We start from the raw sequence: 18463 nt of genomic DNA, 5'->3' as shown, positions 1-18463 counted from the left end.
GTTTATGTTTTAACTAATGATTACTACTGCTGCTGATTTGTCTAGCACATGAAACAAATAGTGAGATTAAGGGGGATTTCTTATCCCTTAAATACACGACGTACAGACAAGGGTCGTGCAACCAATCAAATGGTTGTCTGTTACTTAACCTGATAGTCTATAGTGGGTATTTAGGTGTCGCATCTCATTACAAGTCGACGATGCCCTTGGGTACTCAAATGATCTCTTGAAATCGAAGAAATATCCCACGCCAATGAGGTAAATAACTTAGGGGTGCACTTGCAAAATAGCTTCGCTGCTAATATATATATATATATATATACTAGCGGGTACGGCCCTAGAAGCCTCTAGGGGCACTCAAGGTAGGAGGGGGAAAAGTCGACCTCATTCCATTTTAAATTTAATCCCAAAGAGTAAAAAAATATTTGGGGGGGGGGACGGGGGTGAAGACACCCTCCCCAAAAATAATTTAAAACCTTCCCACGATCTATAAGAAGCTTCACTGTAAAGTTGAACCATTTCGGTTAATCGGTTAGCGAGATCCTTCGGGACAGACAAAAAACGCTTACTTCTTTATATAATAGGATTACGTACATTATAACTAGTTTATACAGTATTAGCGGCTTCGCCCCTAGCCTCTAGGGGATTTGCCCCAAGAGGTGATAAAAAAAAAAAATATTTATTGTTTTTAGTGAGAGAATGTTGCTATTCTTTCATTCAAAATAAATGCTGGAATAAAAAATATTTTTTAACAAAGGACCTAGGAAATCTTCAGCAAATAAAAAAAAAAAAAAAAATGGGGGGGGATTTTTTTGTTTTTGGGGGGGTTGGGGGTGTCCCACCCCCCAAGAAAATAGCTTAAAACCACCACAGGACCAATAGGTATATACCCTGAAGAGTAGAATCCGATCGGTTCAGTGGTTACCGAGATCTTAAGCTTCAGACGGACGGACAGACATCAAGCTACTTTGTATTATAGATAAATCGAGCAATTACGTTAGCAAAATATAATTTGGAATTTAAAATATTTTTTTGCACAATCAGCACAAATGACTATTGAGACCAACTTATACATATTTGTTGGCTTCCTCCCCAACAACCAGGGGCATATTCCCAGAAGAAAGATGGTGGGTATCCATATATTTTAAATAAGATAATATTTATTTATGAACACAGTAAAAGTGTCGGTCTGATTATGACGTAAAAAAAATGAGAGGCCATTATTGACCAATGGTAAAATTTATAGTGGCCTCTCATTGGCTATTTTTTTACGTCATAATCAGTCCGACACTTTTACTGTGTTCGTTATTTATAGCATCGTCTTATAGACAGCTATACGCGGATATTAAAATGAAAAATCATAAGATTAAAACCTGTCCTGTTACTTAAGGATGTTGTAATCCATGTTATTGAATATTTTTTTTGAAAATGAAGATAAGTAAAATAATCAAGCATGTATTTAAAAAGTTTTGCAACAAAGAGAGGGGTAGGTTTCTGGTAAAATCCGTAAAGGTTATGTGTTATAAGTAAAAAACAGTAGTAGAACGATAAAAATTTATGTTAACTTTTTACAAAATTTTTTGTCTATAGCTCTTTTCAATAAGAAATACACATATTTAGTGAATATTATAGTTCTACTACTTTTTTAAGCCTTAAAACATACACCTTTACGGATTCTACCAGAAACCTACCCCTCTCTTTACGTATAATTTTGACAAAACTTTTATATTTTTATTTTATATACTCAGTTCTGACACTTTACAAGAGTTAATGTTCGTCTGTCATACCGGTTCAGAGCTTCGCTTTTATGGGTGTTGTCATACTTGTTTGATAATGATTCCTAGGACCAAAAGTACATTATTAAAAGCAAAGCATCTCTATAATTCTAAAGTTCTGACACTTTAAAAGTGTAAACGTTCGTTTACCCTATCATTTCAGAATTTTGTCTTTATTTCATTCTGTTTATTTAATGCTTGTATTAAATGTGAACATCTTAATCCATGTTAATTATTTTCAAAGAAGGTGTATCAACTATTTTTTTTATAGCTAGCCGGTTATTTTAGTAAGTAGTAGATGTAAAATTTTTCATAGAATTCAGATATGCAATCGGTTTTTTTGTAGACCTCTTATTTTTTAAGTAATTTAAGTTTAAAAAAAAAAAAATTAAGTCGATTTTAAGGTACTAAAATGCAACAAAAAAAAGAAAGAAAATGGTCATTATGAACAAAAATAGTAAGATCTTTAATTTGACACCTTACTTTTTCAATTCTGTCAGGTAATTATTGAAAAAATCGATTTTTTTAAACCCACGAGAATAAAAACTTTGAACTTAATTTTATTATTTCACAAATAAAAAAATATGGGTTCATATATACCATTAGAATCAGAAAAATATTACGAATCCATTGTAAGCAAAATTGAAAAAAAAGTTTACAATATAGTATATAAACTACAATAAAAGGAATTATATGAAAATATCATATTATGTTGTACAGGCAACGTCTTAATTCTTCAATTGAGTATAAAAATGGGAAGGGGGTAAAGAGGGGGTAAAGAGGGGGTAAAAAAGGGAAGAAAATAGTGTTGTCTGAACAAAAAAAATAATTGGCCATTTCTGTAATTTTTTAATTTTTTAATTTTTTTCAATTTTGCTTACAATGGATTCGTAATATTTTTCTGATTCTAATGGTATATATGAACCCATGTTTTTTATGTCTGTTTGAGAAAATATTTAGGTCTAAAGTTTTTATTATACCGAGGTTAAAAAAATAGATTTTTTCAATAATTACTTAACAGAATTTTAAAAGTAAGGTGTCAAATTAAAGATCTTACTATTTTTGTTCTTACTGATCATTTTCTTCTTTTATTTTGTTGCGTTTTAGTACCTTAAAACCGACTTAATTATTTTTTTTAAAAACTTAAATTACTTAAAAGATAAGAGGTCTACAAAAAAACCGATTGCATATTTGAATTCTATGAAAAATTTTACATCTACTACTTACTAAAAGAACCGGCTAGCTATAAAAAAAAAAGTTGATACAACTTCTTTACATAAAAAAAACAAATAAAAATCAATTTGAAAACATAAATTTATTATTTTCTAATCAAACATTTAACAAGAAACACAATATAATTTAACATTTATACATATAAACATAAAATTATTATATAAATACATTTTATTTTATTATAAGGATCGAAGCTTTTATGCAAATAATGTTTTTTTCAAGTTTATGTGAGTATTCTCAGAGTGAAAATTCTTAAACTTAGGGTAGGTACCATATCTATTTAATTTCATAGATTTTTGTACAAAATAGATATTTAATATTTTATTATCTTTTTTATAAAAATAAAAAAAAACTTTACAAAATTAAATATTACAACATGAACTGAGGAGCCAGCTCCGAGAGCCAGTCGGCTCCGAAAATTGAAATTCATAGTGTAGTATAAGTAAACTTTATAAGTAAATTACATTATGTTTTTAACATTATGTTTTTCAGTTTTTCGGAGCCGGCTCCGGGAAAAAAATTAAATATTTGACAAAATCTCCACTATGTTTTCAAGAAATAGACATTTTTTACATTTTTTACATTTTTTTGTAAAATAATAAATTTTTCTTAAAATACTCGAAAAATATACTGCTTAAAAATCGCTCAACCTATTATATTTGTTAATTAAAATCTTGTAAACGGCTTGAATGAATGTTACAAACATTTATTTATTGGGATTTATTTATTTTAATTAAGATCTATAAAACGGCAAATCTTATTGACTATTCTATAAATCAATCTCTCTGTATTTATGTGATAACAAAGATCTCATAAACAGTTAAATCACACAACTTTTAACCGCTGGACTGATCAATACAAAATTTTCAGGGAAGTTTAATGTAGGTCTCGGGTTGAGTTTAAGTTGCTGGAACGATTATTGCAAAGGGGGGGGTGGATGGAGATTGTCAACTAAGATCTCGAAAACTGCTGGAACGATTATTGCAAAATTTTCAGGGGTGTTTTAAAGATCATAGGTTTTATGCTATTTTAATGGGGGATGCGACACTAGCTCTTTAATATATTTTAATCACACAACCTGTCCTATTTATCAATCTGTATGTATGTGTGTATGTAATAAGATCTTAGTAACGGCTGGACCAATTATAATAAAATTAATATGGTAAGTTTTAAGCTATTTGAAGGAGATAGATAGATAGATATATATATATATAGATATGAACATACTCATTGTGAGGGGGGGGGGGTGGAATGTTTAAATATTTTTTTCTACAAAAGCAAGGAAAAAATGGGTATATATGTCAGGGATGGAGGGGACATTGGACTATAAATTTCACTGGTACACAAAGCTTTCTAACTACTTTATCTTATTTGTAGACTAAAAAACTTTGGGTACCTTTATTTAAATTCTATTTGTTGGTTTCAAACTTTTCAACAATTGATGTAGAGATGGGGTAATTTAATTTATCCTCCAATATCTTATCCCTTAAGGTCCGAGAAATGTTTAAAACTTATTTATGACCCACTGTTTCCTTTCAACTATTATGTAATACATGATTTTTAAAAGCAAAGCTTTTTATGATTATGTTTGGTCCGTCCGTTTTTTCCGTTACTTTAGGCATGTTAGAATTTCATTTCATGGGGATTCCTGTAGGAGATAGGTACAATTTATAATCGTTATTAGAATGTTCGTACGTCCATTTTAAACAAGCTGATTTTAACTTTTTTAACAACAAATTTGTATGTGATATTATTTTTGATATATATTTATGTCCTTAAACATTATCCTGTATTTCAGCAGTTTTTAAAATTTTTTTCAATTCTAACACTCGTCTAATTGTCTTAGAGTTTCGCTTTTATGGATGTTGTCATCCTTGTTTTTAAAGAAAAAGAAATTTCAATTTTAGCCAACTGGTCGAGATACACGACACCTTTTTCCCGACCTTAAGTTTGAGCAAATAATTATAACAGATTATTTTCAACACGCATTTACATTTTTCTGGAAATATATATTTTTTGAATCAGAAATGGCTACATTAAAAAAAAAGTATATATGAAAAAGACAGCCAGATCGATACACAAATAGACAGATAAAGGACAGTTAAAGTTGGGTTGGAGGTAGGAGTTGAGGGGATTGGGTCAAGGTGATAATCGTTATTTTGGCTCGCTGCAGTTTCACTTTAATAGAGAAAATGAAATACTGATGTAATATTCAAGTAATAATATATCGCAGTTTCAATTTTAAACTTGTTAATACAAATAATATCAATATTCAATCTATAAATATTTTCCCTTTACCTAAAAATTATTCTAACAAGAATGACAACATCCATAAAAGCCAAGTTCTGAAACTGTAAGACAGATGAACATTAACTCTTGTATAGAGTCCCAGAACTTTATATACAAAATATGAATTTATAAGTTTTGACAAATTTGTACGTAAATTTGTTGCAAAACTTCTTAAATACAGAATTCTTTTTTAAGACATACTGACATTTTTAGGACTTAATTATATAGAGATGCCTCGCTCAAAATATTGTACCTTATTGTAAAAGGAATCAGTATTCCAAAAATCAGATCAATCGGATCATTTTATCACATATAAAATTGTTGTTAAAAAGTAAAAAAATCAACATGTTTAAAATGGACGTACGGACATTCTGGTAACGCTAATAGGGTTGCTACGCTTTCTAAATCCTACCTAAGTACTAGAGGAATCATCATGCAAAGTTTGCATTTGACAGGACAATTCTAAAATGCCTAAATTAACGAAAAAAGCTATCCGTTACGGACGGACGAAATAACGGACCCTAATTATAGAAAAGCTTCGCTTTTAAAAACTAAGACAATACTTAACAAGGATGACAACATCCATAAAAGCGAAGCTCTGAAACGGAAGGACAAACGAACATTAACACTTGTAGAGTGCCATAACTTAATAATCAGAATAAAAATGTATAATAAATATATAATTATTAACTCATCCAGAGTTAGGACACATCAGGTGTAAACTTCGCTGAGTTAGGGCCCCATGGAGGGGTTAGGCATATGGCAAAAACCCATCCCACCACATTTACAATTAATTTCTGATATATGGCAATGTGCTTTCATTTCTCGATATGCACTTTGTGGGAAAGTACCCTAAACTTCACTGCTGTCCTTGCTTTTTTATTAAACTTGCGGCTGCGCCCCTAGCATCTAGGGGCTCTATATTCGAAGGGATAAAGAAGGGCAGAAAAAAGCTTAAAACCATACCCAGACTTATTTATAAAAATAAAATAGCCTAAAACCATCTCAGGGCCTATACGAAGTTTCTCTCTAAAGGAGAACCATATCGGTTCAGTGGTTAGCGAGATCCTTCGCTACAAACAAAAAAGCTTTACTTTATATTCTAGGAGGATATTTTTTTTATGAAAAGCATATCTATAATTTGTATATATAAATATCAGTCTGAGGGTGAATCACAAATTCCTATCTGACATTACAGATAGACTGCTTTAATTTTGATTGAAAATATTCTCGATACCGTTGAGCATCTAATATATGATTTACTTATTCCATCAGCCTGTAATACCCTGATAATTGAGTATCTACTCTTTGCCTTAATTAGTTGGCTAGTCTGTCTGTAACCCTCCAGATGACATCAATTTATGTAGGAGATATGTACCCTTTTCTTCTAATAAAAATAAAAGCCTAGCAGCTAGTCCTTAAAATAGAGTAACAGGATCTGTGTCTGTCTATACTAAATGCAAAATCAATGTGATTCTTCTTTACAATTAAACTTCTAATAGGTCCTATACAATTGAGCAATGACGTCCAAGGCGGGGGGGATGGGTTAAAGTTGTGTTACCTCCCCCCCCCCCCATATAAAAATTACCCCTACCCATTAAGGAGGGGGTATTTACACCCTCCAAACAATGAATAATCCCTAACAAAAAATTCCGGCAAGCTTCGCGCGCTTAACTTCTTCCACTTTCAAGATTTTTTACTACCGCCCAAATTCAAAAGACTATATAGTTCCACCAGATTAAAACAGTTCTGAACCATGATAAAAAATAAAAATATATGTTATAGTTTGCAATGGCCCTTTCATTTAACAATGCACTGGGTATGTCTAAACAATGTCTATTCAAAGAAGTACCATTTTCCCAATTATTAACAAAAAAAATTAAATTACTCCCCACCCCGACAGTTTATCACGGGGGTATTTACCCCCCGTCCCCTCCCATAAGATTTCAGGGGGGGTGTAATCCCCCCCCAAGCAAATTTTACCCCCGGGTAACATTTTTTTTGGGGGGTAAAACAACTTAAGGCGAGCGAAGCGCGCTTTTTACCCCCCCCCAAACACAAATTACCCTCCCCTTAAAAAATTTTATGATTAATGCCATCTACTTATAAATCATATTGTACGTCGGTCTATCACTAATGTCCTTTCTCATTTTCTCAATTTTAACATCGACTTAGACCTCAATTAAAACTTTTCAAGAGTTTTTAAGGTGTACATATATAATTAATATGTATATTATATGCTTCTAAGTTTTCAATAAATAGTATACAGGGCTCGGCAGCTGCGCATCAGCTGTGACTAAGCTGTAAATTTTTACCCATTTTGATGCTTTGAAAGATTTTTGATAATAGGGATTGTCATACTTGGGTCAGGTTCAAACTTTCAGTTGATATTTAAAATTGTAAAAGGTTTGCCTGAGGTATACAGGATGCCGAGCCCTATTATAATGTCCATAAAAATTATCCTGTAATTATTCAGTTTTTCAACAAATTTTACAATTCTTTTACACTTTTATACGTTTATGTTCTGATTATTTAGTTATGACAATCTATAAGTGTTAATGTTCGTTTGTCCCACCGTTTCAGAGCTTCGTCTTAATGGATATTGTCATCCTTGTTATTTTCAAATTTTAATCGTTGGATGGAAAGTTTAAGTAATACCTACAGTAAATAAATGTGGATTCAGGGACTACTATTAAATTTATAAACCAAGGGCATTGAAAGGAAAGAACAATAAAAATCAAGTATTTCAAACAAAGTTAAAGGACAGACAGAAAAAAAATAGTAGCTTATAAATCAAATCTAATTTAAATGTTTCAGAAATACAGAAAGGAAGACATAAGCACATTTAGAAAAATTGAGCAGATTGTTCCTATTACTATTTCATAATAATCATTGTATATATGTTTTCAGTATATCATATAATATAAAGTACTAAGCTTTTTTTTGTGTGTAGCGAAGGATCTCACTCACCACTGAACCGATATGGTTCTTCTTTAGAGGGAAGCTTCTTATAGGATGGTTTTAGGCTATTTTATTTATAAATAAGCCTGGGTATTGTTTTAAGCTATTTTTCTGCCCTTCCATATCCCTTCGAATAAAAAGTCCCTAGATGCTAGGGGCGCAGACGTTAGTTTTATATAGAGTAGATTACCATCAATGAGGTAAATCTTTACCCCCCTCCCCCCCCAAAAAAAGCTGTCTATCTAAAATTACAGCGAATCTTTTCTATAATTAGGGTCAGTCCGTACGTCCCTGCGTCCGTAAAGTTAGCTTTTTCGTTAACTTAGGCATGTTAGAATTGTTCTATTGATTCCTGTCTTAGTTCTGTACGATTTGGAAAGGATATCAACCCTATAATCATTACCAGAATGTCCATACGTTCATGTTGAATTTTAACTTATATTATAAGTAATATATTATAAGCGAAGCATCTCTATAATCAATTCCTTACAATGTCAGTATACCCTTAAACAGTATTTTGTATTAGAACTTTTGCAACAAATTTAAGCATAATTTTGTCAACGCCCCCCCCCCCCCCCCGACCGTTAAGGGTTAATAAGAAGAATAAATCATTTAAAACACACCTTTTAGACGCGTTCTCAAATCTGCGTCTCAATTAGTTGTTCTTTTAAGGGCAGCTTTATACATATCTTACTGGGTGGATTTAAGCTATATTTACATCCCTCGCACAAAGAACATTAGGAAATAACTGCAGAGAGAGAGGGGACAATAGTCCCCAAAGTATTCTTATTCGTTGATTTAATAATTTTAAGGCCTATCGGGAATTTTGATTGCCTGGTTTATTGAGTTGTGTGTTCAAACGTCTCACTCACTAATTAGGTAATTTGTGTATAATTTGGGATGTTTATCAATTTATCGGCCATTGTCTAATCCCTTTAGATCTCTAGTTATAGTTATAACAAATTGGTAATAAAAAAACTTTAAATGTCATTTTATGTTATATTTTTATGTTATATTCTTTTTAGTAGCAATGTTACTCTATAAATAACTTTGTGTGTCTGTCCGTCCATCCATCTGTACGGCTAAGGGGAAATATCAATTTCATAGAAAGCTGAAATTTTTAGTGTTAACCTAAGAGAGAGAGAGAGGGGACAATGGATTGTTTATTACACTAGTCCCCAAATTTTAAAATAAAGTTTACTAATTGTTGGATTAACAACTTTGTGGATTTTTCTTGACTTTTCATAAAGTTGAGTGACTAAACGTTTCAACCACTAATCATAATCTACAGAACAGGTTATTTTGTGTATCATCTTTGGGGTTGTACATAATTTTTTCATCTACAAGTGTGGTAATTTCGTGTAAAATTATTTGGATGTTACTAAAATTATCATTTTTTGTCTTATCCCTAAAGATCCATGACATTATACAGTTTGAATTTTTTTATTAGAAAACCTTTTTTTAAAGAAAACTCTAATAAGGGTCTGTCTGCATGGTCATCAGTTTGTAATTTTGAATTGTTTTCAAACTTTGCATGATGATTCCAATAATAATTATGTAAAATTTTAAAAGCATAGCCACTCTATGATCATTACCAGAAACCAAATGTCCATTTAAAACAAGCTGATTTTTAACGTTTATTTGTATGATGTTTATGCTATTGATCTGATTTTTGGAATATTGATTCCTAGGACAACAAGGTCCCATATTTTAGATGTCTATACACCAATTAGATTATTCTGTAAAACGTATGGAAATCTTCATTTTAGACTATGAGTTCCTAGGATATCTAAGTGTAGCTCATTGAGACCGTTCTGTAGAGTACTTAACATCGCCTGTAGCTCAATCCTAGCAGAAATGAGAAATAAATATTGCAAAAAATTATTAGGCGTTTCTGAGATTCCAAGAATTTTTCATGCGTATTTATTTTTTTCTCTCATTTGAGCTAGGATTGACCTACAGTCGATGTTAAATACTCTACAGAACCGGCCCAATGAGTTGGAGATATAATTCCAAACAACCCCTAGTGTAAAATTAATTTTTTGATACTGGACCAAACTTTTTCTGATTTTTTGAAAATTTGAAAGTGAGCCTTACCCCGGAAAACATATCGAAATATTGACTTTAGACTATGGGTTATTCAAAGTTTTCTCTTAGGCTCATTGAGCCGGTTCTGTAGAGTATTTAACATTGACTGTAGGTCTATCCTAGCAAATTGAGTGAGCCATACCCCGAATTTTTATGCGTCTTTTATTTTTTCTCTCATTTGAGCTAGGATTGACCTACAGTCGAGGTTAAATACTCTACAGAACCGTCTCAATGAGCGGGAGATATAATTCCAAAGTCCCTCGTCTAAAACCAATATTTCGATACGTTTTAGACTATCCTAGCAGAAATGAGAAAATTTGGTAGCTAGGGAAAATTTAATCATCTTATTTCTAATATTTTGGGCGAACATCCGAGATAATGTGTTTGCAAAACTTTGAGCACCAGTATAATTTTCAGACTACTTTGCCTCTAAGAAAGCTTAATTTATTTGAAAATATTAAAAATAATTGAGTGTATGTAATTCCAAAGGTCCTGTAATGGTTTTGGGCTATTTAAATTTTAGATTTAAGTCTTGGTTTTAAGCTATTTTTGAAGCTCTTTTCTATCCTTTAGATACAGAGCAACCCTAGAGATGAAAGCATGTTTAGTATTTAATTTATTTTGCAACAAATTTATTTTGTCTGATGTTGTCATCCTTGTTTTGGTAAATTTGTGTAAATTTTTCAATTTAAAAAATTACTAACTAAAATAACTTATATTAAAGTAACAGTGTGTGTATGTGTGTTTGTTTTGTCTGTGTGTATCGAATGATCTCGCTAACCAGCGAACCGAGATGGTTTTCTTTTACAATGTAGCTTTTTATAGGTCCTTGTAAGGTTCTTAACTATTTCAGGGGAGGGTACCACGACCCTCTATTACAATACTTTTAACCTTTTAATATTCATTCTTTTTTAAATCATAAATTAAAACTTTTTTCATATTTAAGGAGTTAAGAAACATAGAACAATCTTAGAAGTTAATTTATTTATTAGTAGCGAAGCTTCTCTTTAGTTTACTTTGTCTATTCATCAGTCCGCCAGTCTGTAACGCTATGGGGGACATGCAATTTTCTCAGCTGCCATTGAAGATAGACAGTGAAGATTCTATATCAGTGAGCATTAAGTGTAAATTTATCTTTTACTGTTAAGAAAACAAGGATGACAACATCCATAAAAGCAAAGCTCTAAAAACGAAGGACCATAGAACATTAACACATGTAGAGTGTGAAAACTTTGGGTACTTCTTTTTTAAATTGATAAGTATACTGGCTTCTTTAATTTTAAAATGTTCCAACTTTTTAACCAATAATTTTAATCTAAAGAATGAATAAATTTGATAATCATAATTGAAGACGCATAATGACAAAGAAAAACGTATACAAAAACACATATTAGAATTTTGGCCTCTCAGAAAATTTTGTATAGGTTTTTCATTTCAGTTTAGCTAGGATTGAGCTACCAACGAGTTTAAGTCTTCTAAATGTCCGGCTCAATAAGCCTAACATATCTCCTTTTGAAAAGTTCTCTCTCAGATCAATATTTCGATACAATTGTCGTTTAGGCTTACTTTAATACTATTTTTAAAAAGATTGAAACTTTTGACTTTTAAACGGAAACCCTCAATAATAAAAAATACAAAAAAAAATAAAAAAAAACAAAGCCATTAACAGTTTATAATTAATGGTGATTCCAAATCCGATATTGTATTTTACCTCAAATGATTCTCTGAACCACAAAAGTTTGTAATAATGATTGGTTGTAAGATTAAATCAATATTCGTCTGATATTTTGATATCTTGAACCTCGTTTTTATGAATATTGTCATTCTTGTTTACTTAGATCTGTAAAGGTTAATTCAAGGGGAACATAGGGAGCTTATGTCCAACGGCTCGTACAACTATTCATTCTTAAATTGTCAGGGAAGCTTACTATTGTTATATAGACAGATTTTAGGCTATTTCTTTTTATTTGATTCTATCCATCTATATTCCTATCTATTTTTCTATCTATTTTTCTATCTATCTATCTATCTTTCTATCTATCTATCTATCTATCTATCTATCTATCTATCTATCTATCTATCTATCTATCTATCTATCTATCTATCTATCTATCTATCTATCTATCTATCTATCTTTCTATCTATCTATCTATCTATCTATCTATCTATCTATCTATCTATCTAGATCATGTTTACGGACATTTTGGTAACGATTATAGAGTTGCTACGCTTTCTAAATCGTACCTAATTACTACAGGAATCATCATGCAAAGTTTGAAATCGCTAGGACAATTCTAAAAAGCCTAAATTAACGAAAAGGCTATCCGTTATGGACTGACTGACCTTAATTATAGAAAATCTTCGCTTTAAAAAAAATAAAAGTGAAGTAAAAAAATATTTATTCTGAAATTGATTCTGAAATATAATATGAACAACAAATTGATCACATATTATATATATAATTTTATTTAGTATATATTTAAAAGAAAAAATTTAAAACTTTTTTGAAAAAGCTAACCGTTTCAGACGGACGTACAGACAGGCGGACCGACCCTAATTCTAGAAAAACTTCTCTTTTAAAACAAATATTGTAAATCAATTTGGAAAATTATTTCAAAGTTTTTATGGTCTAATAGAAATCCTGATGGGAAAATATCATACAGATATAATATTTCACAAAATAGTATAGAACAAGATTTCACTCAGGGTGGTTTGAACTTTCTAAAACCTGACACCCAAGCATTTTCAATATGGCTAAATAGTTTTATGAATTGTCTAAGATTTTCTTCTCAGCATAATGATACTACCATTAGCTTAATTTTAGAGCATAAACATCTAAACATTCAAGCAATGTTACCTACATTTAGTTATAAAACAATCATTGAGCATAAAAATTTTTTTAAGAGTCTTTATCCATGTGCAGGTGGTAATTATTTTCATAAGCTAAGCGAGTTTTTTATGATTTAGAGCATGAACCAATCACTTTCTTTCAATCCCCCATTATCTCATCAAATTTTGCTTATATTTCAACACCTTTTAATAAACATGATTAAAATGTATTACTTAAAGCTAAAAAGCTAACCATTGCTTCCATATTTGAAACAAGAAAAATTGATGATAAAGTATTATTTTTGCCATACATAAAATCTGATCTATCAAATACAATTAGAGATGTTTCTTGAATAAATAAATTGAGTAAACTAGTAGAGTCAACAAAAACAGCTTTTCCTAGAGATTGTGTGTTTAGCATGAAGAGAGCAAAACAACTTTTGATTCCAATTGGAACAGTTTTTTTAAAGAACAAATCTGTTTTCTCTCTTCATTTTAAACTAATTTATAGAAATAAAAACTCATGTGAGCTACCTGCATTAAAAACTAGAGTAAGTGATCAGTTATGTATTCCAAACAAAGAAATGCTTAATATTTCATTAAAAAAATATTTAACATGCCAATTATCTTGAACAAATGAATAGAACTCTAAATAGTAGAAATAAACTTTACAAATTTAAGTTAGCTGAATCAAATTTATGTTCAAAATGTAATATAATAAGTTCAACAGAACATGCCCTCAATTTTTGTGTTTTTCTATCATATTTTATACATTAACTTGCATTATTTTTAGATTATGTTCTAAACGATAGTAAGCCAGAATTCATCTTTTTAAAAGAAAACTTTTACGTGTACAATATGTTTTATGAAGGCTTTTCAAACGATTTTCATCTACAATTAAAAATAATGGTAGAGGATGATTTCATTAAGTGGGATGTCAACAATTTCTATGCACACTCTATTCTGTTATCTCAATTTACATAAGATCTAAGGGAAAGTTCGTTAAATGTCCCACGCGAAGATTAAACTATGCATCCAACAAGGACAATCATATCATTATCTATAGCATAACTAAAGAAAATAAGATTTGATAAATTCTAAATTGATATTATAATAGATTTGATTTAGATTATAGAGGCCATGCAAAGACATTAGCTAGGTCTTACTTTGATTATTGCTTTTCAAGGTTTAGATACAAGTAAATATTGAGCTTTCAGATAAAATAACTATTTAATACTAATTCCCTTCCCCTCTATTTAAATATAGACAGATATATAGACCAGTTATAAAGAAATATATTTAGAATGATAAAAAAAGCTAAAGAGTAGCTCTGCAATGAAATATTTATGCTTATTTATATTTATTTTCTCAGCTTTTTATCTTAATACTAGCGGCTACTCCCCTAGAGGCTTTCTTAGGGCATTTCAGGTGGGGGGAGGGAGTTAAACTCTAAAAGAAAAAGTAAAATGATGGTAATTTTTTTTTTTTTTGGGGGGGGGGGGGAAGTTGATTACCCCATTTTCATATCAATTTTTAAAGAAAAAATTGTGAGGGGAAGAGGTCATTTTTTTAGTAGAGACAGACACAGATTATCACTTCCTTAGATAGATAGATAGACAAAAAGCTTAATAGATAGATAGATAGAGATCGATAAAGAGACAGACAAATAAATAGATAGCTAGATAGATATAGATAGATTGATAGATAGATAGATAGTTAGACAGATAGATAGATAGATAGACAGATAGATAGATAGATAGATAGATAGATAGACAGATAGATAGATAGATAGATAGATAGATAGATAGATAGATAGATAGATAGATAGATAGATAGATAGACAGATAGATAGACAGATAGATAGACAGATAGATAGACAGATAGATAGACAGATAGATAGACAGATAGATAGATAGACAGATAGATAGATAGACAGATAGATAGATAGATAGATAGATAGATAGATAGATAGATAGATAGATAGATAGATAGATAGATAGATAGATAGATAGATAGATAGATAGATAGATAGATAGATAGATAGATAGATAGATAGATAGATAGATAGATAGATAGACAGATAGATAGATAGATAGATAGATAGATAGATAGATAGATAGATAGATAGATAGATAGATAGATAGATAGATAGATAGATAGATAGATAGATAGATAGATAGATAGATAGATAGATAGATAGATAGATAGATAGATAGATAGATAGATAGATAGATAGATAGATAGATAGATAGATAGATAGATAGATAGATAGATAGATAGATAGATAGATAGATAGATAGATAGATAAATAGATAGATAGATAGATAGATAGATAGACAGATATTGATATAGATATGGAAAAAAAGGCAAAGTTTAGTGTTTTTTTATGCAATATTTTTAAAATAAGAAGTAAAATCTATATTGTAAATGTCTGGAGCCAAAGTCGGAGCTAGTACAATATGAATTCAACATTCCATTCTCATGGCCCTGGTGTCATATTACACTTACATTATGAATTGAAGAAAAATCGGCTCCCAAATCCCAAAAGAGTATGTTAGAGCCGGCTCCGATATTCATAATACATACATTATCTAATATTTTAAAAATTGTGATTCCTTGGGGGACGGAATATAGAAGTAACTTTTTTTCTGTATTGGATTTTTTATTCTCATACAAAGTTTATCAATTGGTAATATTATGAACTGTAACATAATAGTAGTCCAAAGGACGTGTCCTAACTTTTGTGATTTTTGTTTCACCCATTTATGATGAGCTCCCAAAGTTGAAAGTTTTATTCTCAGGGGTTCAACAAAATAGATTTTTTCAATAATTACTCAACAGAATTAAAAAAGTAAGGTGTAAAAATAAAGATCTTACTAGTTTTGTTCATTATGTCAATTTTCTTCTTTTTTTGCGTTTTAATACCTAAAAACCACCTGAATTAAAAAAAACAAAATTACTTCAAAAATTAAAGGTCTACAGAAAAAAACCTATTGCATATATAAATTCTATGGATCATTTTACATCTACTATTTAATTAAAGCACTGACTAGCTATTTAAAAAAAAATCACTTAAGTTAGGACACGTTCTTTATGCTTTTTATTGATACATTTTATTTTAAATGTTTAAAAAATATTAAAAAAAGCTTTCAATATATTTGATTTGAAATTTAAAAATATTCACATTTGGATTTATTTTTCTACAAATTGAATACATTTGTGTTATTCTTAATTTTAAACTTTTTAGTAAAAATACTTTTATTTTGCGTTTTTTTTTACTCACAGAGTAAAATAAAACTTTAAAATTACAAATTATAATGTACAATAGTTTACTCATTATTACTTTAAATTTAGGTCAAAAGTTAAGCTTACTATTGTAAAATTTAAATTTTCCAATGAAAGAGTCAGTTTTCGTTTTTTTTTATATTTGTTATTATTGTAAGATAGCTAGTTTTTAAAAAATTGGCAGCTGTAGAAGGTTGAAAAACTGGTCGGTTTATAATGAACTGCTGAATTTAAAATATATCATCACCGGCTCTGACAGATGAATAAAAATGGTGTTTGTAGTGAAAAATAATCAAAAAAATGGTATCAAGACCTCCAATTATTTGTGGAAAAAAAACCGTAATAAGGATTGACCAAAAATCTAAAAATTAGTGATCTAGCTATTTTCTATCTAATTATTTAAATCAGGTACATTTATATTGTTGTTCTTTTTTTTTGTTTTTTTGCCCTGTTTTATGGTTTTGTTTTTCATTAATAAATTTTTTTGTTATAAAAAATGGTTCCAGGACAAACGCAGCAGTCCCAAACGCAGGAGTGGGCAAACGCAGTAGTGTTAAAATATTAATTTAATTAAGTATTTTTGTACAGATTAGGTTAGGTTAAGATATGAATGTACAAATAAGCCCCCTGCAGGGGTTAGGCATTAAAAAACCAAAAAGAAGGTCGAAAATAGGTTAGGTTAGGTTAAGTGTCCACTCCTGCGTTTGTCATAGAACCTAAAAAATCTATTGTTTCAAAAATACATCTATGTTGTAACAATACATACAAACTTATTTAATTTCCCAAAGTTTAAAATTGAATAAAGTTTGATTTTATGAATATCTAAAATCACATTTAATCTGACAAAATATTATTGTTCTTTTTTACATCCACTGTTACCAAAAACCCATTGCCGTAAACAGTTTTTTTCTGTGCAATGTCGTCGTCACTTACATATACTTTGCCGCCATTTTCTGTGACTTTTTTGAAACTATCACTCTTTATAATTTTTTTCTTCATGAATAGTTCCTTTTGGGCTTTTGGTTGTTTACAAATAAGAATAAAGTTTTCACTTCTTTTAATAACTTTTTTATTTTTTGTCAATTTTTTATTGCTGGTTTGAATTGACTTTTCTTTTACTTCAACAATACAATCTGTATCAACTTTAATAGTATTTCCATTCTCTTCTTTAGCAGTTTCATTGGCTATGATTACTTTCTCATCAACTTGATGATCCTTGTCTTGTCCTGCCTCTAGAGGTTTTGGTATAAGTTTTGATATAAGGCTGATGTGGTATTGGCCCTCTTTCTCCTTCAAGAATAAGAAATATAAAATGTAGATATTTTCGAAGTAGTATGATTTTTGTCTGTAGCTGAAGATTTCAGTACTACTTAACCGATTAAGGTACCGATTTTCTGAAAGATTCACATATGTCCCGGGTATGTTATAGACTACATTAATTTTAGATTCAAGTGTTGGGATTGTTTTAGACTTTAAACTATTCCCTACCCTATCAAATACAGGTGCTAGTGGCGCAGCAGCTAGTTTAATAATAATCCATCAACGAACTAGAAATAGGAAGCATAGAAATGTAAGTAAACTGTTCAAGTAAACTAACAGAGACTAACAGACCAACCGACATTTACTTTAAAGTGAATTTACTTTTTTTCGGGGGAAGAGTATTTTTTTCTAGGTTCGAATCTTTTGAGGAGGATAACCTCTACTATAAAAGATGAAAATAACTTTCCGGGACCTATAACAAGCTATGCTAAAATGAGAGCTAGATCTTTTGCTACAGGCACAAAGAAAGATAGACAGACAGATGCACATCCTGTTACTCATGAAAAAAAACTAGTAAAACTGGTTTACCTTACATTCCTCTGCTGAACAAAAGAACGGTCTCTTATCATTACTGTCCTAAACAAAATATAGAAATTAGAAGGGCTATTTGATACCAAGGACGTTCAATGGGAGGGTGGGTGGTTAAATGGGTGATCCCCACCCCCAAAAATACTATTTAGAAA

The 18463-nt window shown here is 30.3% G+C and overlaps 1 protein-coding gene across 1 annotated transcript in view; it reads right to left on the bottom strand.

Annotated features, from left to right (window-relative positions):
• Window positions 1-17177: 17177 nt before the first annotated feature.
• Window positions 17178-18463, bottom strand: part of LOC145329824 (FMRFamide receptor-like) — a 36767-nt gene continuing 35481 nt past the window's right edge. Inside the window, exons 13-14 of the mRNA XM_080174226.1 lie at window positions 18309-18356; window positions 17178-17750 (exon numbers count right to left, since the gene is read on the bottom strand). Coding sequence (XP_080030352.1) covers window positions 17295-17750; window positions 18309-18356 — 504 coding nt within the window. The 3' untranslated portion in view covers window positions 17178-17294. The remainder of the gene's footprint in view (window positions 17751-18308; window positions 18357-18463) is intronic.

This window comes from Acartia tonsa, chromosome 10, assembly GCF_053477335.1.
Source record: "Acartia tonsa isolate MP-2025a chromosome 10, ASM5347733v1, whole genome shotgun sequence".
In the NCBI taxonomy this organism is placed as follows: domain Eukaryota; kingdom Metazoa; phylum Arthropoda; class Copepoda; order Calanoida; family Acartiidae; genus Acartia; species Acartia tonsa.
The sequence above is the reverse complement of the archived record's forward strand: the minus strand, read 5'-3'. Positions and strand labels throughout refer to the sequence as shown.